This window comes from Carcharhinus amblyrhynchos, chromosome 10, assembly GCF_965287045.1.
Source record: "Carcharhinus amblyrhynchos chromosome 10, sCarAmb.v2.hapA, whole genome shotgun sequence".
Lineage (NCBI taxonomy): Eukaryota > Metazoa > Chordata > Chondrichthyes > Carcharhiniformes > Carcharhinidae > Carcharhinus > Carcharhinus amblyrhynchos.
In genome coordinates, this window is record NC_137333.1 from 32619210 (window position 1) to 32646395 (window position 27186).

General features: G+C 41.6%; 1 protein-coding gene across 2 annotated transcripts in view; it reads right to left on the reverse strand.

The window, feature by feature from the left end:
* Positions 1–4465: 4465 nt before the first annotated feature.
* Positions 4466–27186, reverse strand: part of abhd13 (abhydrolase domain containing 13) — a 51737-nt gene continuing 29016 nt past the window's right edge. For both annotated transcript variants that reach the window (XM_080196879.1, XM_080196878.1), the window contains one exon: positions 4466–7988. In XM_080196879.1, the coding sequence (XP_080053005.1) occupies positions 6935–7945 (1011 nt within the window). In that variant the 5' untranslated portion in view covers positions 7946–7988 and the 3' untranslated portion in view covers positions 4466–6934. The remainder of the gene's footprint in view (positions 7989–27186) is intronic.

Below are 27186 nucleotides of genomic sequence, written 5' to 3' on the forward strand. Positions count from 1 at the left end.
ACAATAATCCATTCAGATGAGATTGTTAATTTCCTGTTAGCTTGAGTTGTTCTTGCTGTAATTTGGCTTCTCAACTACAGCACTATGCTAGTGTATATAACATTCACTCTGTGCTAGCATGATTGGTCATTTGCAGAGAAACTTAGTTCCAAATACTAACCTTAATAGGCAGACTCCACCTCCTTTAAAGGACTCCTCCCCTTCAGATACAGTCAACTAAAAAGTGAACATTTTAAGTGACTCCAATATTTGATTCTCAGTCCTTCTCACTCATGCACCTCCCAGTTCTTTACTTAAAGGCAGCACAGTGGTTAATACCGCTGCCTCAAAGTGCCAGGGGCCTGGGTTACATTCCAGCTTTGGGTGACTGTGTGGAGTTTGCATTCTCCCCACTTCTGTGTACTTCTCCTCCGGGTGCCCCGATTTCCTTCAACACTCCAAAGATGTGCCGGTGAGGCGGATTGGCCATGTTAGATTGTTCTTTAGTGTTCCAAGATGTGTAGGTTAGGATTAGCGGAGTAAATACCTAGGGTTACAGGGGTTGGCCTGAGTAAAGTGGTCTATCGGAGAGTTGATGCAGATTTGATGGGCCAAATGGATTCCTTCTGCGTGGTAGGGATTCTACGTATTTTAAACCAATGTCTATCCTTATGAAGTGTGGCCTTTCTTGTCTTTATTTCAGTGTGTCCTGGTAATAGAGAACTTAAGGAAGTGACCCTGGAAATAGTAAATTCATTAGTGGTCATTTTTCAAAATTTTTTGGACTCTGGACTGGTTCCTACAGATTGGAGGGTAGCTAATGTAATCCCACTATACAAAAATGGAGGTGGAGAGAAAACAGGGAACTATAAAACAGTGAGCCTAATATCAGGGCTTCATAGCTCAGCATTTGAAAACAATGGTATAATCAGATAAAATAAGCATTGGTTTATAAAGAGGAAATCAGGCTTGACCAATCTATTGGAATTCTTTGAGAATATAACATTGCATAGTGCTATAGTTTCACATAGCAGATTGCTTTGTAAAGCTTAAGCGCATGGGATTGTGGGTAATGTCTTGAGATGTGTAGAAAGCTGGTTAGCAGACAGAAAGCAGTTGGCACAAATGGGTCTTTTTCCGATTAGCAGGCAGTGACTTGTTACTCTATATTATCTAATTTTTAGACTGTTTGCTATTATTTGACCAGAGCTTTGTTTTGTTCTTAGGTCATTTGGAATTTTGTGGCTTTAAGAACATAAGAAAAAGGAGCAGGAGTAGGCCATCTAGCCCCTCGAGCCTGCCCCACCATTCAATAAGATCATGGCTGATCTGTCGTGGCTCAGTTCCACATTCCCGCCCTCTCCCCATAACCCTTAATCCCCTTGCCTATCAAAAACCTATCAACCTGCGTCTTAAAAATATTGAGCGAGGCAGCCTCCACCACTTCAACGGGCAGAGAATTCCAGAGATTCACCATCCTTTGAGTGAAGAAGTTCCTCCTCAACTCTGTTCTAAACCACCCCCCCTTTATCCTGAGGCTGTGCCCTCTAGTCCTACTGTCCTTTCTGAGCGGGAAGAGCCTCTCCACCTCCATCTTATCCATCCCATTCAACATCTTATACGTCTCAATGAGATCTCCCCTCATTCTTCTAAACTCTAACGAGTACAAGCCTAGTTTATTCAGCCTCTCCTCATAGCTCAATCCCCTCAACTCCGGAATCAGCCTAGTAAACCTCCTCTGTACTCCCTCCAAGGCCAAAATATCCTTGCATAAGTGCGGCGACCAAAACTGCACACAGTACTCCAGCTGCGGCCTCACCAGTGCCCTATACAGCTGTAGCAAGACCTCCCTACTTTTATATTCAATCCCCCTCGCTATGAAGGCCAGCATCCCATTCGCCTTCCTGACCACCTGCTGCGCCTGCAGGCTGGGTTTTTGCGACTCACGCGCAAGGACCCCGAGGTCCCTCTGCACCATCGCATGCTGCAGTTTTTTGCCACGTAAGTAATAGTCCTTCCTACCATTATTCCTACCAAAGCTGACAACCTCACATTTGCCAACACTAAATTCCATTTGCCAGTTCCTGGCCCATTCGCCCAGCCTATCTAGATCCTTCTGCAGACTCTCCACACCCTCCGCACCATTTGCCGTTCCACCAATCTTGGTGTCATCAGCAAATTTCGACACCATACACTCGGTTCCCTCCTCCAGATCATCTATATAAATGGTGAGTAGCTGAGGCCCCAGCACCGACCCCTGGGGCACTCCACTAGTCACCAGCCGCCAATCCGAATACTTTACTGATGTAGACGATTACGTCTTCCTTGCAACTTGCTGAGGATTTGACAATTTTGATATTTTAAAATAGTCTTGCCAAAAACACATTTGTACTCTTATTGAAGATGAACTGGACTAGTTGCATGCAGGAAGAAGTTAAGAATATGGGATAAAAGCAAATGACTGCAGATGCTGGAATCTGAAGCAAAAACAGAAATTTCAGGAAAATCACCATAAGTCTGACAACATTTGTGGGGAGAGAACAGAGTTAAAATTCAAGTCTGGATGACTTTTTGTCAGAGCTCATAAATATTCTTAAGAGTATAAGATAATCTTTTTCACTGTTACACACAGTTTAACTGAAGAATGGGGAAAAGAAATTGTACAGATGCTATTCCATTGCCACTTCCACAACTCGTTTTTTTGACCATATACCTACCCAAATGTGGGTACACAGCATGAGTTCCAAATGGGAAAATTCATCACATAACACATTCCTCGTCACTTGTGCAACAATATTTCCAGCAGTAATGTGCAGCATTGCTGACATAATAGATTTAAACTTTAAAGGGCTAGTGCAAAGAGAGACATTTGAAAACATTTAATTAAAATTTTGAAATTCCATCTCAGCATTGCTACACAATGCTCCTAATCAAACTAAGTAACTTGCCAACAAGAAGAGTAAAACTAGTAGTCTGACAAACTGACCCAGAGAAATCAGAGACGCAGGGCAGCCAAAAGTGTTGCCACCTTCGAGGCACAAAGAAATTTGTTTTCTGCTAAGAGTAAAGAACTGAATCCAGTGGTAGTAATAAGGAAAGGTGAATGTATTTTTTCAGCTCCATCACTATTATGGTCATTATTCTTAGTGCTTGAATCATTGGGTGTGTTGGATACTGTCACTGTGCTTTGCATAAACTAACAGAATTGGCACAGGGCATCATAGCTTTGATAAACTGTGACGTCTGTGCAAATTCTGTTGGTTGGTTGCAATTTGCATGATAAGGTCCTACTCAGGAACATCAGATCACCAGTTATGAACTGAATGGTCAGGCTCACATAATTCCAAATTCAAGGATAAAATCACGACGTTGGGGCGAGAATAGCAACACATCACCCCAATTTTGCAACTATTTTTCCTTGACTGGATAGTTATTTTGATCCCTATGTCCTGTCTCTGTTCACAAATTTATTAAAAGTCATCAGAAATAGGTCCTCCATTTAACAGGAGAAATGATTTTATGATTTCTTCACAGTAATTCATTTGGTTATGAGGGATAAATTGCATATGAAAATAACTTTTTCACAGAAAGAACTTGGGCATCCTTTATTTCAGATATTATTGAAAATAAACATGAAGAGTTACATTTAAAAAAAATTAAATGCTGAGATATGATCCAGAGCAGCCAACAGCCCTGGAAGCTGTTTACTGCAAAAAATCTTATCAATTAAAATGTTCGATTTGTTGATTCCTGAAGTTGTCTCGTCCCATGGATTTAACCTTCCTAGTATCAATTATATCACATCCATTACAGGTGTATTAGGCTAACATTTCAACAATCAGCCATTATATACATACTTTGGCATGCACTTTTAACAGTTAGTCATTGTCTTCTTTCTTAATGCCGAATATTTGTCGAATAGTAAAATCCTGTTTTTTCTAAAAGTTTTCATTCTGATCAGTACACAAGCGCAAACACAAGTGAATTGTATTACATTTGAAGAAAGAATGATTATATGATAAATATTGACAGTAAGATGCATCTTACCACATCCAAGTAAAAACAAACACAAGTCTTTCTATTGAAGCATCCAGTTGACTTTAAATAATTCCAAGGTTTTCCCCTGCTGTGTTTTACTTGGAAATTGATCCCAAATGATCACAGAAAGATAATTCTAACTTGGACCTTCTGCTATAAATTTGCCTTTCACTAGCCTGTTAACTTTTTGTCTACCAATCTACAATCAACGTTTATTTTGCAGCATTGTTCCACACTAATCTTAGAATTACATGCGATCAAAGAACCCAATATTTTGCAATTTTCTCAAAACTCAATCCTCTGACAGTCCGAATCAGCCTTGTGACTTTTCTCTGCATAATATTCAGAATTTGGATATCTTTTACATCTTGATAACCAAAGCTGCTTTAATAATCAAGATCACAGCAGTGATAAAACTGCTCCAAAAGTACAATAATGTAAGACTAAATGCAAAGGCAAAAAAAGTTTATTTCATGAATGTACAGGATCAGGAAATCTTAGAACACGTTGACTTACTGTACCAAGAATTAGACACGTAAAAGCAAAAGTACCAAGTTTTGCCAAATTTCACAAATATCCATTTGTTTCAGTTCCACACTGTACTGAACATGTTATTGCCACAACCAGCAGCTTTTTGTGCACTTTTAAGAATAGGGAGTTGGCTTTTCAATCAAATCTTTTGGCAGAACCGAGACAAAGGGGATACACCTGATAAATCTGCAACTGCATTCAAAAGCTTGAGAAATGTTAGGAGAAGTAATTGAGACTATTTGGACAAAAAGAACAATTTTGCAGAACTACAGAAAACAATTCTGACGTTTTCAAAGTGAGATAGGCATTCTGCATTGCATATAATAATAAATCACGTTTACATTTAACAATACCCCTGGTTTAGTAACTAACTAAATATGTGATATATGGTATTAACTAGTTTTCAATGAGAACAGCCATTATAAATAGGTGGTGACTTTAAATCAATTTATTCAATGATCACAATACTGTTGTTAAACTGATCAGAAGTTAAAGGACATTATTGCACAATGCAGGTTAAATTTCTAATCCATCTCATTCGGATTCTACTTCTAATTGTTCAGAGGTCAATGGCCATCAGTTGCACTGTTATAAATGTAAAAGAAAGCTGATGCACATTTTAAACACATTTGTTCTAATAAAAATGAATGTAAAACCGTGACTCGTTTTGTCATTGTCATTAGATGGCACCCAAAGCACATTCCAAATCATCCCCTCCCTCACTAGAAAATGTTATCACTACTTATGAGTTCCATTATGTACTTGACTTTAAATATCTTGCCCAGAACAGGACACAGATATGATTTAAAGTATTTATTTGACAACAGAAATGTCAAGAAATACCAGCCCGAAGAAATACGAAACTTGACAACTGTACTATCAAAGCTATGGTAGATTTCCTCTTTACAGCAGTTTTCCTCACATGAAGTTCAAGAGGTTACAGTATTTCTGCACAAGTGGGCTTCATTGTCTGGAATTGGTAGACAAAACAGACGAAAGAGTTCCTTCCTTTTTTTAAATCTCTGGATGTAACACATTCAGAATTATGTTATTTGGCTATTTGATACTATCCTAGAATCTGTTTTGTAGAACAATTGTTTTCAAAAGAGTTCCTTATTTAATATCTTAGAGAGTTTAAGAATTTGAGGGTTTGAGAATTAAGCCTTTCCATAGAATCCCTACAGTACAGGAGGAGGCCATTTGGCCCAATGAGTCTGTACCAACCACAATCCCACCCAAGCCCTATTCCCGTAACCCTCATTTATCTTGCTAATCTCCCTGACATAGCGTCAATTTCGCATGGCCAATCAATCTAACCTGCATATCTTGGGACAAAATGTTCTTTAATGTACAAAAATAGTAGAGTACTCAGTGCTTTGGTTCCATGTCGAGGCCTATTTTGGCCATTATAAAATTTTGGAGAAGGATGTTTTGCAAATAAACTAGATGATAAAAGAGCAAATTTGCAGAATCCAAGAATTAAGGAAAAAAGTGATACCTCGATTAAATTCAAAAGCTGAAAAAAACACATGGCGTAAAACTACATTAATTGAACTGAATTTAAGTATTAATACAATGGATAAACATTAGAATAACTATTATATAGAAAATGGCTTTATGAATAGAATTAGAATTTATGTATGATCCTGTTTCTCACAGGTTTTGCTTTCTAAAATGGACAAGTGGGCTGTCAATTTAGTACAAGAATCTAAAACATTTTAGTCTTCAAAATTTTAAGAGAAATTGACTTTCAACCATTAATTGTATTTAACAACAACTCCAAATGATAGATTTTAATAAGGAATAAAGCACCGGATCCAGAATAGAAGTCAAACATTCATAAAAGTCAGTGAAATATCTCAGGAAAGATACCATTTCAAAATGCATAATCATTTGTGATATTTTCAAAGTTTTCTAATGTGCATAATTTTTACTTGAGAAAAATAATGCCTTGAAATGTAATAATTACGTGACAATCCAAGATAAACTGGCCTACTTAACGTAAAAGCTTGTGGTCCATGTGCAATTATTTTCTAACTGAAAGCTACAACATTATATGCTGTACAAACAATTTTGACATATGTAATGTGACAAAGTTTCAAAACATAACTCTTACACAGAAAATTTAAACAAAATATAGATTTAGAAGAGGAATTCGTTAGTTACATATAGTGCACACAAAAGGAAACCATTTTACTTTACATTATTGAACTTGGCTGATCAGGTCAGCAAAGCTCTTCATGAAATATCAGCACACTTTTCTCATGCATTGAACAGGTAAAAAGTTCAACAATTGGTGATAAGGTAGCAAATAAGGACTTTCCAAGTTAATGTTCACCTTTTGTTTACTTGATTTAAAAGTTACATAGGTACAGAAGAAAAAGAGTTATATTATTGTTACATTAGAGGTGGTTTTGATTTCTTCATGTGAACTGTTTTTTAATAACTCTTTGATGAATTGTTCAAGAGCAGCAAAATAGCCCTGACACTGCCAAGTGTCATTGTGAGTGCCATCTGGAAATATGACTAGTCTTTTAGTCCGTGATGTAGACAGTTCACACAATTGCTTCATCATGACTGGTGGAATTAACTGGTCTGACAATCCAGAAATAAAAAGAGAAGGCATTCTGCACTGTGCAATTTTGTTATAGGACAGGAATTTGTTCTTGTAGCACCAGAGTGGAAGATACCTCATGGGAAAGAAGGAGAACAAAGTGCTGGCCATATGTGGGATACTGAGAAATGTGTTTTCAACAATTATTGCAAAAATCCGATGTGGATTCTCTGAGGCCAGGTGAATAGCCACCGCTCCGCCCAAAGAGCGGCCAAATAAAATTATTTTTGTTTTATCAAGATCTGGTCGAGTCATGACATAGTCTAATACAGCCTCCGAATCCAAGTAAAGGCCCTTTTCACTCGGTTCCCCTTCACTCCTTCCGTAACCTCTATAATCTACAAGTAATACATTGACTTTCAGATTCACCATCATCAACAGAGCATTTTGTACCCTGTGGCCAATATTACCTGCATTGCCATGAAAATAAATTATGGTTGGTGAATATGGCGCATTATCTCCAGTGTACCTCAACAAAATCAAATTGAGTCGGACGCCATCCTTGGTTTTAACAAAAAGGTTTTCATGTGGAATCCCAGTAGGCATGGGAACATACAAACGTGAGGAGGGTGGTTGCTCTGGAAAGTAGAGGAGCACATCCTGGAATTTGTATAATATACCTGCGACAGATGCAAGTATCAAGAGAAGCAAAAGGATTCCTCCATATAGGTGAAAGGTTAAAATCAAAGCCAACAGAGAAATTCGGCATAAGCTCCAGGACCACGAGACCAAGGCAATCAGCCATCTCCTGGCATATGTCCATGACTTCCATGTTTTTTCCATTGTGGTTTCTTTCAGAGGCACTAACCTTTCACGTACATCTGTTCTATAAAAAAAAACACATGGATCAGTCAACTTATCTACCTCAATGCTAGTTACACAATTGTCCTTTGAAAGGTTGAGAACATGATAATGACAAAGTGCACAGAAGGGTGTGTTGTCTGCCTGGTGCTTGGGTCCGGGATGTCGCATCTGGGCTGCGGAGGAACCTGGAGTGGGAGGGTGAGAATCCGGTCGTTGTGGTACATGTGGGTGCCAACGACGTAGGCAAAATGCGAACTGAGGATCTGGGGAGGGAGTATGAAAAGCTGGGAATGGAATTAAAAAGTAGAACCGACAAGGTGGTTATCTCTGGGCTACTGCCTGAACCGAGTGCAGACGGGCGTAAGGTTGATAAGATTAAGGAAATGAATGGGTGGCTCAGGGATTGGTGTGGGAGGAATGGGTTTGAATTTATGGGGCATTGGCATCAGTATTGGGGTAGGTGGGACCTGTTCAGGTGGGATGGGGTTGGTCTGAACCGTGCTGGGACCAGAGTCCTGGAAAATCGTGTGAATAGGACTGTAGACAGGGCTTTAAACTAATTGGGGGGGGGGGGAGGGGGGGGGGGGGGGTGCGAGGGTAGGTGACATTACGGGGTCTACAGTTAAGGAGAGGGTACAGGTAAGGGAAGAGGCCGAGGATGTCCCAATAATAAAGGGAGTAGGGGGCGTGAGTATGGTTGGTGGCGTTTGGGCAAATCGGGTCCAGGTGAAGGCTGGGATGAAGGCACTTTATCTGAATGCACGAAGCATTCGGAATAAAGTGGATGAGCTGGTGGCGCAGATCAGCACAAATGGATATGATCTGGTGGCCATTACAGAGACGTGGCTGCAAGGTGACAGGGACTGGGAGCTGAATGTCCAGGGGTATCAAGTGTTTAGGAAGGATAGGCGGGAGGAAAAAGGGGGGGGCATAGCTCTGCTGATTAAGGATAGCATCAGGGTGGTAGCAAGGGATGATATCGGAACCAAAGAGCAGAAGGTGGAATCGTTGTGGATGGAGATTAGGAACAGCAAAGGGAGGAAGATGCTGGTGGGTGTCGTCTATAGGCCCCTGAGTAATGATCTGGAGGCGGGGCGGGCTGTTAACGCGCAAATAAATGCGGTGTGCAGGAATGGAACGGCCGTAATTATGGGAGATTTCAATCTACATATTGATTGGTCGACCCATGTTGGACACGGTGGACTCGAGGAGGAGTTCTTGGAATGCTGCCGGGATAGTTTCCTTGAACAGTGTGTGTTGGAGCTGACGAGGGAGCGAGCTATCTTGGATCTGGTGTTATGTAATGAGGCGGGTAGAATTAGGGACCTTGCGGTGAAGGATCCTCTTGGGGAGAGTGATCATTGTATGGTGGAGTTTCTGGTGCAGATGGAGGAGGAGAAAATGGGTTCCCGGACATGCGTCCTTTGTTTGAACAGAGGGGAGTATGGTAGGATGAGAGAAGAATTGGCGAATGTTGACTGGGGGAGTGCGCTGGAAGGTAGGTCTGCTGAGGAGCAGAGGAGGATCTTTAAGGAGATCCTTCTTGGTGCGCAGCAGAAATTTATTCCGATGGTCAAAAAGGACCGTAGGAGGAGAGGTAATAAGCCGTGGATAACGAAGGAGGTGAAGGAAAGTGTTAAATTAAAAGTGGAGGCATTTAGAGTAGCTAAGAGTAGTGGACGAGAAGAGGATTGGGAGAGGTTTAAATGTCAACAAAGATTGACAAAGAAGTTGATAAAGAAGGGGAGGAGAAACTATGAAGCTGGGCTAGCGCTTAATATAAAAAAGGATAGCAAGAGTTTTTATAAATATATAAAAAGGAAGAGGCTGGCTAGGGTGAACGTTGGACCCTTAGAGGATGAGAGGGGGGACTTAGTGGTAGGGGATGGGGAAATGGCTGAGGTCCTGAATAACTTTTTTGTTTCTGTCTTCACGGAGGAAGACGTGAATAATTTGCCGGGTGTTAGCGATGGAAAGGTGGTAGGACTGGAGGGTCTCAATGACATTATTGTTACTAGAGAGGCGGTGCTCGACAGACTGGAGGGACTGATTGTGGTCAAGTCCCCAGGACCGGATGGAACGCATCCGACGGTTCTGAAAGAAATGGCGGAGGTGATAGTGGATGCCTTGGTGGTTATTTTCCAAACGTCGCTGGATTCCGGGGAAGTGCCGGAAGATTGGAAAGAGGCTAATGTTATGCCGTTGTTTAAGAAGGGTGCCAGGCAAAAGGCAGGGAATTATAGGCCAGTTAGTTTAACATCTGTTGTAGGTAAAATGTTAGAATCCGTCATCAAGGAGGAAATAGTGAGGCATCTTGAGGGGAATTGCTTGATAGAGCAGACGCAGCATGGTTTCGTTAAGGGGAAGTCGTGTCTGACAAATTTATTGGAGTTCTATGAGGATGTGTCTAGGGCGGTGGATAGAGGAGAGCCGGTGGATGTGGTCTTTCTTGATTTTCAGAAGGCGTTTGACAAGGTACCTCACAAGAGGTTATTGCAGAAGGTAAGGGGACATGGAGTTGCGGGTAGGGTGTTAGCGTGGATAGAGGATTGGTTGTCAAATAGGAGGCAGAGAGTGGGGGTCAATGGGTGCTATTCGGATTGGTGGTTGGTGACTAGTGGAGTGCCCCAGGGGTCGGTGCTGGGGCCTCAGCTATTTACCATTTATATAGATGATCTGAAGGAGGGAACCGAGTGTATGGTGTCGAAATTTGCGATGACACCAAGACTGGTGGAATGGCAAATTGCGCGGAGGGTGTGGAGAGTCTGCAAAAGGATCTAGATAGGCTGGGCGAATGGGCCAGGAACTGGCAAATGGAATTTAATGTTGGCAAGTGCGAGGTGGTCCACTTTGGTAGGAATAACGGTAGGAAGGACTATTACTTGCGTGGCGAAAAACTGCAGCAGGCGACGATGCAGAGGGACCTCGGGGTCCTTGTGCATGAGTCGCAAAAACCCAGCCTGCAGGCGCAGCAGGTGGTCAGGAAGGCTAATGGGATGCTGGCCTTCATAGCGAGGGGGATTGAATATAAAAGTAGGGAGGGTCTTGCTGCGGCTGTATAGGGCATTGGTGAGGCCACACCTGGAGTACTGTGTGCAGTTCTGGTCGCCGTACTTACGCAAGGATATTTTGGCCTTGGAGGGAGTGCAGAGGAGGTTTACTAGGCTGATACCGGAGTTGAGGGGGTTGAGCTATGAGGAGAGGCTGAATAAACTAGGCTTGTACTCGTTAGAGTTTAGAAGAATGAGGGGAGATCGCATTGAGACATATAAGTTGATGAATGGGATGGATAGGATAGAGGTGGAGAGACTCTTCCCGCTCAGAAAGGACAGTAGGACTAGGGGGCACAGTCTCAAGATAAAGGGGGGGCGGTTTAGAACGGAGTTGAGGAGGAACTTCTTCACTCAAAGGGTGGTGAATCTCTGGAATTCTCTGCCCGTTGAGGTGGTGGAGGCTGCCTCGCTAAATATTTTTAAGACGCGGGTTGATGGATTTTTAATAAGTGAGGGGATTAAGGGTTATGGGGAGAGGGCGGGAATGTGGAACTGAGCCACGACAGATCAGCCATGATCTTATTGAATGGCGCGGCAGGCTCAAAGGGCTAGATGGCCTACTCCTGTTCCTATTTCTTATGTTCTTATGTAATTTGCAGTTGGTAAATTTTGTTAAGAGTACCCAAAACGAAGAGGATGCTACAAAATGAAGCCTATATATCCAATACTAAACAAAGCACTTAGCTCAAAATTATTAATGAACATATTAAATACTTTGTTGTGTAGTATTTGGGTTATTTACAACAAGTTTTGCTTTTAGATCAGCTTCCATTTTTTGTATATTACCAGCATGTAACAGCAGATACATATTTTCAAATGACAAAAATTAGGGTAAGCACAATGTGGGATACTGAGGAATGTGTATCCCGCATATGGCCACATTGAAAGCTTTTTCAAAGATGAAAAAAGTTTTTTCAAGGAACAAATACTGCGTGTCCTTGATAGGTATGTCTCTGGCAGGCAGGGAGGAAATGGCCGAGTGAGGGAACCATGGTTTACAAAGGAAGTTGAATGTCTCGTTTAGAGGAAAAAAGAAGTGTATGTAAGGATGAAAAAACAAGGTTCAGTTGGGTCACGTGTACAAGGTAGCTAGAAATGAGTTAAAGAAAGGGCTTAGGAGTGCTGGGAGGGGGCATGAGAAGTCATAAGAACATAAGAAATAGGAGCAGGAGTAGGCCATCTAGCCCTTCGAGCCTGCCCCGCCATTCAATAAGATCATGGCTGATCTGTTGTGGCTCAGTTCCACTTTCCCGCCCTCTCCCCATAACCCTTAATCCCCTCTCTTATCAAGAACCCATCAACCCGCTTCTTAAAAATATTTAGCGAGGCAGCCTCCACCACTTCAACGGGCAGAGAATTCCAGAGATTCACCACCCTTTGAGTGAAGAAGTTCCTCCTCAACTCCGTTCTAAACCGCCTCCCCTTTATCTTGAGGCTGTGCCCCCTAGTCCTACTGTCTTTTTTGAGCGGGAAGAGTCTCTCCACCTCTATCCTATCCATCCCATTCATCATCTTATACGTCTCAATGAGATCTCCCCTCATTTTTCTAAACTCTAACGAGTACAAGCCTAGTTTATTCAGCCTCTCCTCATAGCTCAATCCCCTCAACTCCGGTATCAGCCTAGTAAACCTCCTCTGCACTCCCTCCAGGGCCAAAATATCCTTGCGCAGGTGCGGCGCCCAAAACTGCACACAGTACTCCAGCTGCGGCCTCACCAATGCCCTATACAGCTGCAGCAAGACCTCCCTACTTTTATATTCAATCCCCCTCGCTATGAAGGCCAGCATCCCATTTGCCTTCCTGACCACCTGCTGCACCTGCAAGCTGGGTTTTTGCGACTCATGCACAAGGACCCCGAGGTCCCTCTGCACCGTCGCCTGCTGCAGTTTTTCGCCACGTAAGTAATAGTCCTTCCTACCATTCTTCCTACCAAAGTGGACCACCTCACACTTGCCAACATTAAATTCCATTTGCCATTTCCTGGCCCATTCACCCAGCCTATCTAGATCCTTCTGCAGACTCTCCTTGGCGGGTCATAAGAACATAAGAAATAGGAGAAGGAGTAGGCCATCTAGCGCCTTGAGCTTGTCCCGCCTTCAATAAGATCATGGCTGATCTGAAGTGGATCAGTTCCACTTACCTGCCTGCTCCCCATAGCCCTTAATTCCTTTATCGATCAGAAATCTATCTCCACCACTTCAATGGTCAGAGAATTCCAGAGATTCACTACCCTCTGAGAGAAGAAGTTCCTCCTCAACTCTGTCCTAAACTGAACCTCCCTTATTTTGAGGCTGTGCCCTCTAGTTCTGGTTTCCTTTCTAAGTGGAAAGAATCTCTCTTCCTCTACCCTATCTAGCCCCTTCATTATCTTATATGTCTCCATAAAATCATCCCTCAGCCTTCTAAACTCCAACGAGTACAGGCCCAATCTGCTCAATCTCTCCTCATATGCTAACCCCCTCATCTCCGGTATCAACCTTATACAGTTACACCAAGACCGCCCTGCTTTTATATTCTATCCCCCTTGCGATAAGGGCCAAAATTCCATTCGCTTTCTTGATCACCTGCTGCACCTGCAGACTGAGTTTTTGCAATTCATGCACAAGGACCCCCAGGTCCCTCTGTGCAGTAGCATGTTGTAATTTTTCACCATTTAAATAATATTCCATTTTACTATTATTTCTTCCAAAGTGGATAACCTCACATTTGCCAACGTTATACTCCATCTGCCAGATCCTTGCCCACTCACTCAGCCTATCCAAATCTCTCTGCAGACTTTCTGCATCCTCCACGCAATTCGCTTTCCCACTCATCTTGGTGTCATCAGCAAACTTTGTTACCCTACACTCAGCCCCCTCCTCCAGATCGTCTATGTATATGGTAAACAGTTGAGGCCCCAGCACTGATCCCTGCGGCACGCCACTAGTCACCAACTGCCAACCAGAAAAGCACCCATTTATTCCAACTCTCTGCTTCCTGTTAGAGAGCCAAACCTCAATCCACGCTAACACTTTACCCTCAACTCCGTGAACCCTAATATTCTGCAGCAACCTTTTGTGAGACGCCTTATCGAGCGCCTTCTGGAAATCTAAAAACACCACATCCACCGGTTCCCCTCTGTCAACTACACTAGTCATGTCTTCATAAAAATCTAGAAATATCAAACACGACTTTCCCTTCATGAATCCATGCTGCGTCTGCTTGATTGAACCATTCTTTTCCAGGTGTCCTGTTATTTTTTCTTTAATGATGAATTCCAGCATTTTCCCAACTACGGACGTTAAGCTAACCCGCCTGTAGTTACCCGTCTTTTGTCAACTTCCTTTTTGAAACCGCGGCGTAACAGTGGCTATTTTCCAATCAGCCGGCACTTCCCGAGAGTCCAGCAAATTTTGATAAATAACTACTAACGCATCTGTTATTACTTCCGCCATTTCTTTCAGTACCCTGGGATGCATTCCATCCGGTCCCAGGGACTTGTCTATCTTCAGTCCCATTAGTCTACCAAGCACTACCTCTTTAGTAACAGTAATTGTATTAAGGACCTTACTTCCTACCAACCCTCTATCATTAATATTCGGTAAGCTATTTGTGTCCTCCACCGTGAAGACCGACCCAAAAAATTATTTAAAGTCTCAGCCATTTCCTCGTTTCCCACTATTAAATCTCCCCTCTCATCCTCCAAGGGTCCAACATTCACTCTAGCCACTCTCTTCCTTTTCATATATTTGTAAAAACTTTTACTTTTTTTTATATTTTGAGCTAGTTTAGTTTCACGATCTATCTTTCCTTTCTTTATCGTTTTCTTAGTCGTTCTTTGTTTTTTTTTAAAGCTTTCCCAATCTTCTAATTCCCCACTACTTTTAGCCACTCTGTATGCATCGGTTTTTAATTTAATACTCTCCTGTATTTCCTTCAATATCCACGGCTGGTTATACCTTTTCTTACAGTCCTTCTTTATTACCGGAATATATTTTTGCTGAGTACTGAAAAAAATCTCCTTAAAAATCCTCCACTGTTCCTTAGCTGTCCTACCAACCAGTCTGTGCTCCCTGTCTACTTTAGCCAATTCCGCTCTCATCCTATCGTACTCCCCTCTGTTCAAGCAGACGACACTGGTTTGGGACCCTACTTTCTCACTCTCCACCTGTATCAGAAACTCAACCGTATTGTGATCACTCATCCCAAGAGGATCCCTCCCAAGTAGATCCTTAATTCTACCTGTCTCGTTACACAGTACCAGATCTAAGATAACTCGCTCCCTCAAAGGTTCTGTAACATACTGTTCAAGGAAACTATTCCGACAGCATTCTAAGAACTCTTCCTCAAGCCTACCGCATCTGACTTGAGTCAACCAATCAATATGCAGGTTAAAATCCCCCATGATTATTGCTGTTCCATTTTTGCACGCATCCGTTATTTGCTTGTTTATAGCCCTCCCCAACTCAAAGTTATTATTTGGGGGCCTATAGACCACGCCCACCAGTGACTTTCTCCCCTTACTATTCCTTATCTCCACCCACAACGATTCCACGTTTTGCTCCTTAGAGTCTATATTGTCTCTCATTACCACCCTGATATTATCCTAAATTAACAGAGCTACCCCACCTCCTTTTTCTGTCTATCCTTCCTAGATGTCTGATACCCCTGGATATTCAGTTCTCAGTCCCGGTCACCCTGCAACTACGTTTCTGTAATGGCCACTAGATCATACCCATCTGTGCTGATTTGTGCCATCAACTCATTCACTTTGTTTCAAATGCTTCATGCATTCAGGTAAAGTGTCTTTATGCCAGCCTTTATCTGGACACAATTTGTTGAAACGCTACTAACCTCTTCTGAGCCCTTTACTCCTTTAACTAGTTGAATGTCCTCAACATTGACCTGCACTTGTATCCTCTCCTTTACCTTTGGGTCGGATAAAAGAAAATTGCAAGGCTTTTTACTCTTATGTGAGAAATAAAAGAATGACCAGGGTGAGGTCAGGGCCAGGCAAGGATAGTAGTGGGAACTTGTGCATGGAGTCAGAAGAGATAGGTGAGGGGTTGAATGAATACTTTTCTTCAGTGTTCACTAAGGAGAGGGACCATGTTTTTGAGGATGTGTGTGAGATACAGACTGATAGGATGGAGGAGGTAGATGTTCTGGGGGAAGATGTATTAGCAATTTTGAAAAATCTGAGAGTGGATAAGTCCCCTGGGCCAGATGGGTTACATCCTAGGATACTTTGGGAGGCAAGGGATGAGCTTGCAGAGCCTTTAGCTTTGATCTCTGGGTCCTCACTGTCCACGGGGATAGTGCCAGAGAACTGGAGAGTGGCAAATGTTGTTCCTCTCTTCAAGAAAGGAAATAGGAATGACTCCAGTAATTATAGGCCACTTAGTCTTACTTCGGTGGTTGGTAAGTTAATTAAAAGGGTCCTGAGGGATAGGATTTATGACCATTTGGAAAGATGCAGTTTAATCTGGGATAGTCACCACGGTTTCGTGAGGGGTAAGTCCTGCTTCACAAATTTGACTGAATTCTTTGAGGAGGTAACTAAGTGTGTGGACAGAGGTAGAGCAGTTGATGTTGTATACATGGATTTTAGTAAAGCGTTTGATAAGGTTCCCCATGTAAGCTCATGAAGAAGATAAGGAAGTGTGGAATAGAAGAAATTTGGCTGATTGGATAAGTAACTGGCTGTATCATAGAAGACAAAGGGTGGTGGTGGAAGAAAAATTTTCAGACTGGAGACCAGTTACCAGTGGTGTACCACAGAGGTCAGTGCTGGGTCCTCTGCTATTTGTGATTTTTATCAATGACTTGGAAGAGGGGGCTCAAGGGCAGGTTAGTAAATTTGCTGATGACACCAAGATTGGTGGAGTAGTGGATGAGGTGGAGAGCTCTTGCACTCTGCAAAGAGACTCTGATAGGATGCAAAGCAGGGCCGAAAAGTGGCAGACGGAGTTTAATCCTGATAAGTGTGAAGTGATTCATTTTGGTAGGACAAACTTGAATGCAGATTACAGGGTTCTAAGGAATATGGAGGAACAGAGAGATCTTAGGGTTCATATCCACAGTTCTCTGAAGTTGCCACTCAAGTGGATAGAGCTGTGAAGAAGGCTTATAGTGTGTTAGTGTTTATTAATGGGGGTTTGAGTTTAAGAACCGTGGGGTTATGCTGCAACAATATCGGATGTTGGTGAGACCACATTTGGAATATTGTGTTCAGTTCCGGTCACCTCACTATAAGGAGGATGTGGAAGCATTGGAGAGAGTGCAGAGAGATTTACATGGAAGCTGCCTGGTTTGGAGGGTAGGTTATATGAGAAAAGGTTGAGGGAGCTGGGGCTTTTCTCTTTGGAGTGGAGGAGGACAAGAGGCGACTTAATAGAGGTTTATAAGATGATGAGAGGGATTGATAGACGGGATGTGCAGAGACTATTTCCTCGGGTGGATGTAGCTGTTACTAGGGGGTATAATTATATAGTTCATGGTGGGAGATACAGGAGGGATGTCCAAGGTAGATTCTTTACTCAGAGAGTGGCTGGGGTGTGGAATAGGCTGCCTGCTGTGATAGTGGAGTGGGACACTTCAGGAACTTTCAAGCGGTTACTGGACAGGCACATGGAGCACACCAGAATTACAGGGGATGAGATAGCTTGATCTTGGGATTGGTCATAGCTCAGCGCAACATTGAGGTTCGAAGGGCCCGTACTGTGCTGTAATGTTCTATGTTCTAAAAACAAAAATATCCAAATGAGAAGTTGAGCTGAAAATTTTTTGCTGGATAATTTGAGAGACCATTTTAAAAATCATGAAAGTACATTTCAAATAAATGCTACAACATGATGAGCTATCACAATGTCAAAACTTCAGAGGGCTAAATTAATCATGCAGACTTGAGAACGTTGCAGCTCCAATTACTAGTTAGGCACTCCAACATTTCAAAAATAAATGCATTTCATTTACACATTAGTATCATGAAAAAGTTTAGATTAGATTTAAGCCAAAAAGCAGAGTAGAAATAAACAGGATTTTCCACATACTAACTTCCCCTCATCACAGTGATGAAAGCATTAAGAATTTATTCACAAATGATACAATGTTACTTTTAATAGTCCTTCCCAAAAATTCCAGGTTCACAATTTTCAAACAGATCAGAACAGTCAAATGGACAGCATTTGGAGAATTGCCTTCACATGGTCCACAGACCATAATATGAATATTCCAGCAATACAACCTGTAAAAACTGCAGCTTATCAGTTGAGGTGGCATCTCCCATATGAAAATGAACATTCTTTAACCACACAGGGAGATACCATCACAGCTTTTTCAAATGCATTCTTCAGATAAAAAAAGAACTCTGGGTTAGACATTCCCTCTTCCTTCATTGTGGGTAGAGAATTGATGCAACATTCCAATTTGAGAAAATGCCTTTCTAAAATTTGTACAAATCTTGCAATTTCCTCTCATGGTTTGAGTGACATAAATATTACACTGATGTTACATTGAACTGCCAAGCATTGAGAGGTAACTTTTGAACCCTACAGCAAAATGTTACATTTGCTTGGCAAAAACTGAAGTAGTAGAAAATTACCATTGAGGAATAGGAAAAAAGACAGCAACATCAGCAACTCAATTCTTGGGTTTTGCATTTTTACAGGACAAAAATATCATACATACAAATATTGACACCACCACCATCTGACTCTCAGATTTTAAAGAGTCAGAATATTTGTTCCAAAATGATGATGTATCAAATATGTCCAATGGAATGCTTGCTGAGTCATGTGTTGTGAATACCTGATCCATAATTCATGTGTTCCAGAGCCGTAATTTTAGTTTTAGAAATATAACTTTTAGGTTGGAAATTAAACTGTAAATGGAAGATAAATAATTAAGTACTGAATAAAAAACTTTAAAGTGAAGGCAAATCAAATAAACCTGGGTTAATTGCATTTAAATCATAACTTGTGTTTATTTTACAAGGTCAGAGATAGAAGCGGATCTTAATCAACGAAGGATAATAACTCTTGGCTTGTGCTTATAATGGAGCCAGAAGGTCTGCCTTTGTTTCAAAAAGAATTAAATTGCTTTATGTAGTTCCCAGGTGAAAAGGAGGCAGAAGCAGTTGTTAAACAGAGAGGTTCCTTTGTGGAAATAATAATTCTGGAAAAGGGGATTACACACTGCATTCAAGGGGTTTCATAATGAAATAGCTATGCTGGAGGTAAAAATAATTCGTTCATATTTAAATTTGGAAACCACTCAAAGCATTGAATCAGTGTGTAAGGCTCCAGTCTTTGCAGTGCTGAGTTTGAATCCTACTGCCAAACGTGATTTGTCATGCTGAAATGGTAGATACATTGATTTTAATTTCCAAAATTCCCTAGATTCAGGAAAAGTCCGAGCAAATATAACTCCTCTATTCAAGATAGTAGGGAGACAGAAAACAAGAAACTACAGAGCAGTTACCTTAATATCTGCCACAGGGCAAATGTTGGATTATATAACTGAGGTTGTAGTGGGATACTAGGCAAATCTCAATGCAATTAGGCAGACTCAACAAGATTTTGTGTATAACTGACTTATTAGAGTTCTTTGATGCAGTAACAAGCAACGTGAATAAAGGGGAGCCTGTATATGTGGTGTACTTCAACTTCCAGAAGGCATTTGGCAAAGTGCCACAACAAAGGTTACCATACAAAATAAGACCTCATGGCATAGGGGAACAACTTGTTAGCATAGATAGGTGATTCATTAACAGGAAGTAGAGAACAAGTTTAAATTAGTCTATTTTGGGTTGGCAAGCTAGAACGAGCAGCGTGTTATAGGGATCAGTGCTGTGGTCTCAATTATTTACAATCTATACTAATGTCTTGGATGACAAGGTCAAATGTATGGTTGCTAAATTTTCTGAGGACAAAGGTAGGTAGGAAAATAAGTTGGAAGAGGACATAAGGAGCATACATAGAGTTATAGACAGATTAAGTGACTGAGTGGACACAAAATTAGCAGACGGAGTATAATATGGGAAAAGATGAACTTGTCTAATTTGCAGGAAGAATTCAAAAAATGTTATTTAATTGGAGGAGAACTGCTGAGTGTCCTGGTACATGAATGACAAAATGTTGCTCTATAGATATAGCAAGTGATTAGTAAGGCAAAATGCTGTTGTTTACTGCAATGGGAATGGAACATAAAAGTAGTGAAGTTTTGCTAGTTGTGTAGGGTGAGATCACATCTAGAGCACTGCCACTTTTCATATCAATCCTTCTGATACACCTTCCTTTGTCCTCAAGCGACGATTCTCCTCCATTGTGGTTGAGAGGGCTCACAACTGTACCTCTTCAATTTCCTACAATTCTGCTCTCACCCTTTCCCTTTGCTCCCAGAGCCAAAACAGGGTTCTCCACCAGCCTTCACATTTATCATTCGCTATCTTCCATTCGCCTTTCAGCATTCAGAAGGGGCTGTTCCCTCCATAACACTCTGACCTACTCTTCAGTCACTTACAACACTCCTGCCTACTCTTCAGTCACTTACAACACTCCTGCCTTCTCCATTCCAAGCAAAAAGTTGTAACACTTATCCCCTTTCACCTCTTTTTCTATCTTCCAGGGCTTCATTCACCCCTCCACAGTGAAATGGCAATCTACTTATACTTCTTTCAAGTTAGTATGCTATAGTTGCTGCTTGCAACACGTACAGCTCTATACTGGGGCACTAAATGCAGAATGGGAAATTGCTTTGTGGAATATCTTCATTCAGTCTGCAAGCTTATTCATGAGTTTTCAATTGCTTGACATTTTAATTTTGTGCCCATGTTCCACTCTGACCTCTCTGTCCACTACCTCTAAGACTGTAAGCTCAGCTAACTTGTTCAGACGTTGGTTCACCAAGACACCAGAAAAACTCTCCTGCCCTTGTTCAAATGGGTTCATTATGCATATTTCAGAACAGATGAGAGATCAGCTTAAAATTTAAAAAGTCCCCTGCCCAAACACAGGACTCCAAAATGTGCAACATTCCTTAATATTGTAATGTATTACATTGAAATCTCCCAAATGTTGCTTAAACCTATAACTTACTGACTCAGAGAATGCTACCACTATGTCAAGGCTTATACGTTTTAGATGTGTGGTGGTTTGCCTATGCACTTTGTACATTTTGACAATATTTCTGGTAAAAAGAGTTTGCATGGGGATTCCCGAGTTGTTACCTTGGAAACGGTTTCACAGAATTTCAGCTAGTCAGTGAAAACAGTTTCTCCCTATATACACTATCTGTTCCTTTAAAGTTTTTAAAAAATTGATTTTCTAAATTAGCTAACTTTTTAAAATCCAGGGTACTCAAGCTGCATTTATGTAATCTCTCTATAATTTACACTTCGGCATTCAGTCATCAATCTGGTAAATCAATGCTGTACTGTCTCCAAGGCAATTATAGTCTTCTTTAGGCATGGTACTCAGAATTGCTCACAGCACAGTATTCCAGGCGTTGTTTCATTAGACCATAACTTTTACCCTTCTGAATTCTAGTCCTGTGATATAAAGTCCAGCCTTTTTTATTATACTCTGTACCTATTTGTGACAATTTAACAATCTATGTACATAGAAGCCTCCCATCCCTTTTCTTTAGTCTCTCTGGATCACCAAGTTTCTATGTTTTCACCAGTCAGAAAGTACTGTGTTTTTTCTCTCTCTCTTTTTTATGTCCAAAGTGGATGACTTTGTATGTGATTATGTTTAAATCCATTCACTAGAGCTTTGCCCACTCATTTAATACATTAATATCTCTGCAATTTTATGTTTCATCTAAAGTGCTTATACTGCCACCTAGCTTCAGTTTCATTGACAAAACTGTCATGATTCTTGATCCCATCATACAAGTTGTGAGTAATTATTGTGAATTGTTGAAGCCCACATAAATTTTTGTGAGATAGCACTAGTTACATTCCACCAATTAGAATACACGCTCATTATACCTATTCTCTGTCTCCTGCCACTCAGCAATTTTCATAACTAGGTCAAGAATCTGCCTTCAATTCCATAAGCTTAACTTTAACCAATGACCTTTATGACAGACATGCCTTCGGGAAGCCACCCATACATATCTACTGATATTTTCTTTGATGACTCCTACTGCCACCCCTTCAAAAAAATTCAATCACATTCGTCAGGCGTGACCAATCCTTTACATATACATGCTGATCCGCTGTGACTAACTGCCATACTTAAGGAGTACATCACTCTGCCATATTGAATGTCCTGATGTGGAGATGCCGACATTGGACTGGGGTAAGCATTATAGAAGTCTCACAACACCAGGTGTTCTTTTCCAGTCAGGGAACACTTCAGCAGTCATGGACATTCAGCCTCTGATCTTCAGGTAAGTGTTCTCCAAGGTAGCCTTCACAACACACAACGCAGAATCGCTGAGCAGAAATTGATAGCCAAGTTCTGCACACGAGGACAGCCTCAACCGGGACTTTGGGTTCATGTCACACTACATGTAACCCCCACCACTTGCCTGGGCTTGCAAAATCTCACGAACTGTCCTGGCTGGAGACAATACACACCTCTTTAACCTGTGTTTGGTCTTCTCTCCACTCACGTTGTCTGTACTTTTAAGACTTGATTACCTGTAAAGACTCACATTCCAATCATTATCTTGTAAATTGAGTTTGTGTCTGTATATGCCCTGTTTGTGAACACAAGTCCTCACTCACCTGATGAAGGAACAGCGCTCCGAAAGATTGTGCTGCCAAATAAACCTGCTGGACTTTAACTGAGTGTTGCGAGACATTTTTCTATACTGAATATTCACTATGCTATCTTCTTTCTTTATTGTAAATCCTAACACAGAGTAATTATTCAACACATCACCATAATTGGTTGCTCTTAGCCATCACCTTTCACTTAACATAATTTTAACAGTTTGTGATGATTTTGATATTCCTTATGCTTTCTTTTCATTCACTACTTTGCATCTCTCCCAATGAGCAGGATCTGTGCTTTTTTGTACTTTTTCATGATTTTTTCCAGTTTTATATAGTCTCTTACCTCTTCAGTCATCCATGGCTTTTCTTATCAGATTTAGAGGTTAAGCTAATAGTATATTCCACTATATTCTACTCTGATTATTTTAAATTGCCTTCAGAAAAATTGAACGGAGTTATCTTCTGATTGCCATTAGGTTGTTTTTCTTATTTTCTTGACTTAAGGAATTGTTAAATTCTGCATCTTACTGTTAAACTTTCTTTGCCATTAATTTATTAATCTAGTTTCTGTTAATAAATCAATAAAGTAGTTTATATTTTAAGCTTTTGAAAATGTACTTTTGAACTTTCTAAAGACAAGGTGATCATGTGGATGTGTGACAAAAATTTTAATTCAAAAACAAATGTTCAGCCCCTGGATTCACCGATATTGGACAAGTGACCTCTCAAGCTTTTAAATATTTCAGCTAGACTTCCTCTGCATGAGGCTTTGTCCAATGCAAGGTTTCCCACAGCCTCTTTTTGCAGCTTATTTGCTTGATCAAAGCTTTCAATTTAATTGTCTTTTGTTGTAACTTGTCCAAAATATCTATTGTTCGTACACAATACTACAAATGGGGTTGGATCAATACAATGTCATTATTCCTATCCAAGATTTATGCTCAGTGCCTTGAATTATACCCAGCATCTTTTTGTTTATTTACTTTTGCACATGTTGTTAACAGTTCCAGTGAGCTATACACGCAGATCCTTGGGATGCATGTTATATACTAATACTGTTCAATTCACATTACTGCTCCTTGCCCTCAACCATGCTGGTAATTTTAAGAATTTGCTAAATTTGTATGTGAAACTCCAGTTAAACACATGGGATTACATACAATGAATACACAATGCAGGAAGAACTCATTCAACCCAACTAGTCTATGTCAGCATTTAAGCTTCACTCAAGTTTGCTCTTGTTCTCCTCATCTGAATCCATCATAACTGCGTGTTCCATTCACCTCCATAAGCTTGTTTAGCCTCCCTCAAACTATATTTGTACTGCAACCATTTCTTGTGGTACAAGTTCATTCTCAGGATAAATAGGATTTTTCTGAATTCCCTATCTGATTTTTGGTGACTATCTTCTTTGATGAATCTAGTTTAGCTCTTCCACTCAAGTATCCATGTCTGTTCAATCAAAACACTGCATAATTTAAAAGGTCTCTCTTAAGTGACCCCACAGCCCTCTCTCTTCAAGGCAATGGCGATCCAAGCATGTTGTTCTTGAACCACTGCAGTCGATGTTGTATAAGTAACGTACAGTGCTGCCAGGGAGGGAATCCTCTCCCGAAAGGTATACCCCAACATTCCTGTTATTGTCCTTGTAAATTGTTTTGTGCTCTTTCCAGTGCCTCTATTCTCTTTTTTTATAATATGGAGATCAAATATGCAGAACTCCAAGAATATTGTGATTAAGGCTTGATACCAGCATTGCATAACTTATTTACTTTCCAATTCTATCCTAGAAATAAACCTCAGTGCTTAGGTTAACAAGGCAATTTTTTAAAATATTGTTACTTTTAGTGGTTGTGTATTTGAAATCCCAGCTCCCTTTGCTCCTTTACTCCATTTAGAATCTTATCAACAAGATGCATTGAAGAATCTCACCAAGGCTGCTGCAACAGCACCTTCCAAATCCACTACACTACCATCTAAAAAGGACAAGGGCAGCACCACCTGGAAGTTCCCCTCCAAGTCACTCACCGTCCTGACTTGGAAGTATATTGCCCTTCATTGTCACTACGTCAAAATCCTGGAATTCCCTCCCTGGCAGCACTGTAGGTTACTTATTCAACATGAACTGCAGCGGTTCAAGAAGGACAATTAGGGATGAGCATTAAACGCTGGCCTAGCCAGTGAAGCTTACATTCTGTGATGAAAAATCTATACAACTTCCTTATTTTTCTTGCCAAAATATATTTCACATTCATCCATGTTTTAGAACATAGAACATAGAACATAGAACACTACAGCACAAACAGGCCCTTCGGCCCACAAGTTGCGCCGACCACATCACCTACCAACCTACAGACCTATCTATAACCCTCAATCTCATTAAACCCCATATACTCATCCAGAAGTCTTTTAAAAGACCCCAGCGAGTTCGCCTCCACCACCACTGACGGCAGCCGATTCCATTCACTCACCACCCTCTGAGTGAAAAACTTACCCCTAACATCACTTCTGAACCTCCCTCCCCGCACCTTAAATCTGTGTCCTCTCGTAGCGACCATTTCAAACCGGGGAAATAGCCTCTGAGAGTCCACCCTATCTATTCCTCTCAACATTTTGTAAACTTCTATCAGGTCGCCTCTCAACCTTCGTCTCTCCAGGGAAAAGAGTCCCAGCTCCCTCAACCTAACTTCATAAGGCATGCCTCCCAGTCCAGGCAACATCCTTGTAAATCTCCTCTGCACCCTTTCAATAGCTTCTACATCTTTCCTATAGTGAGGCGACCAGAACTGCGCACAATACTCCAAATGAGGCCTGACAAGGGTCTTATAAAGTTCCAGCATTACCTCCCGACTCCTAAACTCAATCCCTCGATTAATGAAGGCCAGTACACCATACGCCTTCTTGACCACCTCCTCCACCTGCGAGGCCGATTTAAGAGTCCTGTGGACCCGGACCCCAAGATCCTTCTGCTCCTCAACACTACTCAGACTTCTGCCCTTAATAGTGTACTCGTTCATCCCGTTGGTTCTGCCAAAATGGACGACAACACATTTATCCGCGTTGAAGTCCATCTGCCACTTCTCCGCCCAGTCCTGCATCCTATCTATGTCCTGCTGCAACTTTTGCCATCCTTCCAGATCATCCACAACACCACCGACCTTCGTGTCATCAGCGAACTTACTTACCCATCCCTCCACTTCCTCATCCAGGTCATTTATGAAAATGACAAACAACAAGGGTCCCAGAACAGATCCTTGAGGCACTCCGCTGGTGACTGACCTCCATTCAGAAAAAGCCCCATCCACAACCACTCTCTGCCTTCTGCAGGCAAGCCAGTTCTGGATCCACAAGGCCAAAGGCCCTTGGATCCCATGCCCTCTCACCTTCTCAAGAAGTCTTGCATGGGGGACCTTATCAAACGCCTTGCTGAAGTCCATGTACACTACGTCCACGGCACTTCCTTCGTCAATGTGTTCAGTCACATTATCGAAGAACTCAACTAGGCTTGTAAGGCACGACCTGCCCTTGACAAATCCATGCTGACTATTCCTGATCATGTCAAACCTCTCCAAATGTTCGTAAATCTTGTCCCTCAGAAGCCTCTCCATCAGCTTACCAACCACTGAGGTCAGACTCACCGGTCGGTAATTTCCCGGGCTATCTCTGTTCCCTTTCTTAAAAATAGGAACTACATCCGCAATCCTCCAATCCTCTGGAACCTCTCCCGTCTCCATTGACGACGCAAAGATCATCGCCAGGGGCTCTGCAATCTCTTCCCTCGCCTCCCACAGTATCCTGGGGTACATCCCATCTGGTCCCGGCGACTTATCTACCTTGATAGAATTCAAAAGTTCCAACACATCCTCCTCCTTAATATTCACGTACTCAATCCTTTCCATCTGCTGCAAATCCATAACAAAATCTCCCAGATCGGCTTCCACCGTGAATACTGAGGCGAAGTACTCGTTAAGCACCTCCGCCATTTCTTCTGGTTCCACACAAACCTTTCCCCCCTCACCTTTTATCGGTCCTATCCCTTCTCTTCTTATCCTTTTACCTTTCACATATTTATAGAAGGCCTTGGGATTCTCCTTAATCTTACTCGCCAAGGTCTTCTCATGACCCCTTCTGGCTCTCCTAATTTCCCTTTTAAGTTCCCTCCTACAGTCCTTATACTCCTCAAGATCTTTAACATCTCCTAATTCCCTGAACCTCTTGTACACCTTCCTTTTCTTCCTGACTAGGTTCAACACATCCTTTGTGCACCACGGTTCCCTCGACCCACCAAAACCCCCTCGTCTCATCGGAACGTTGTCATTCAGAGCTCCAGACACACATTCCTTGAATATCTGCCACCTTCCTTCGGTACTTTTCCCTAAGAACGCCTCCTTCCAGTTTATTTGTCCAAGTAACTTCCTGACTTCTTCGTATCTCCCCTTACCCCAGACAAACACCTTCC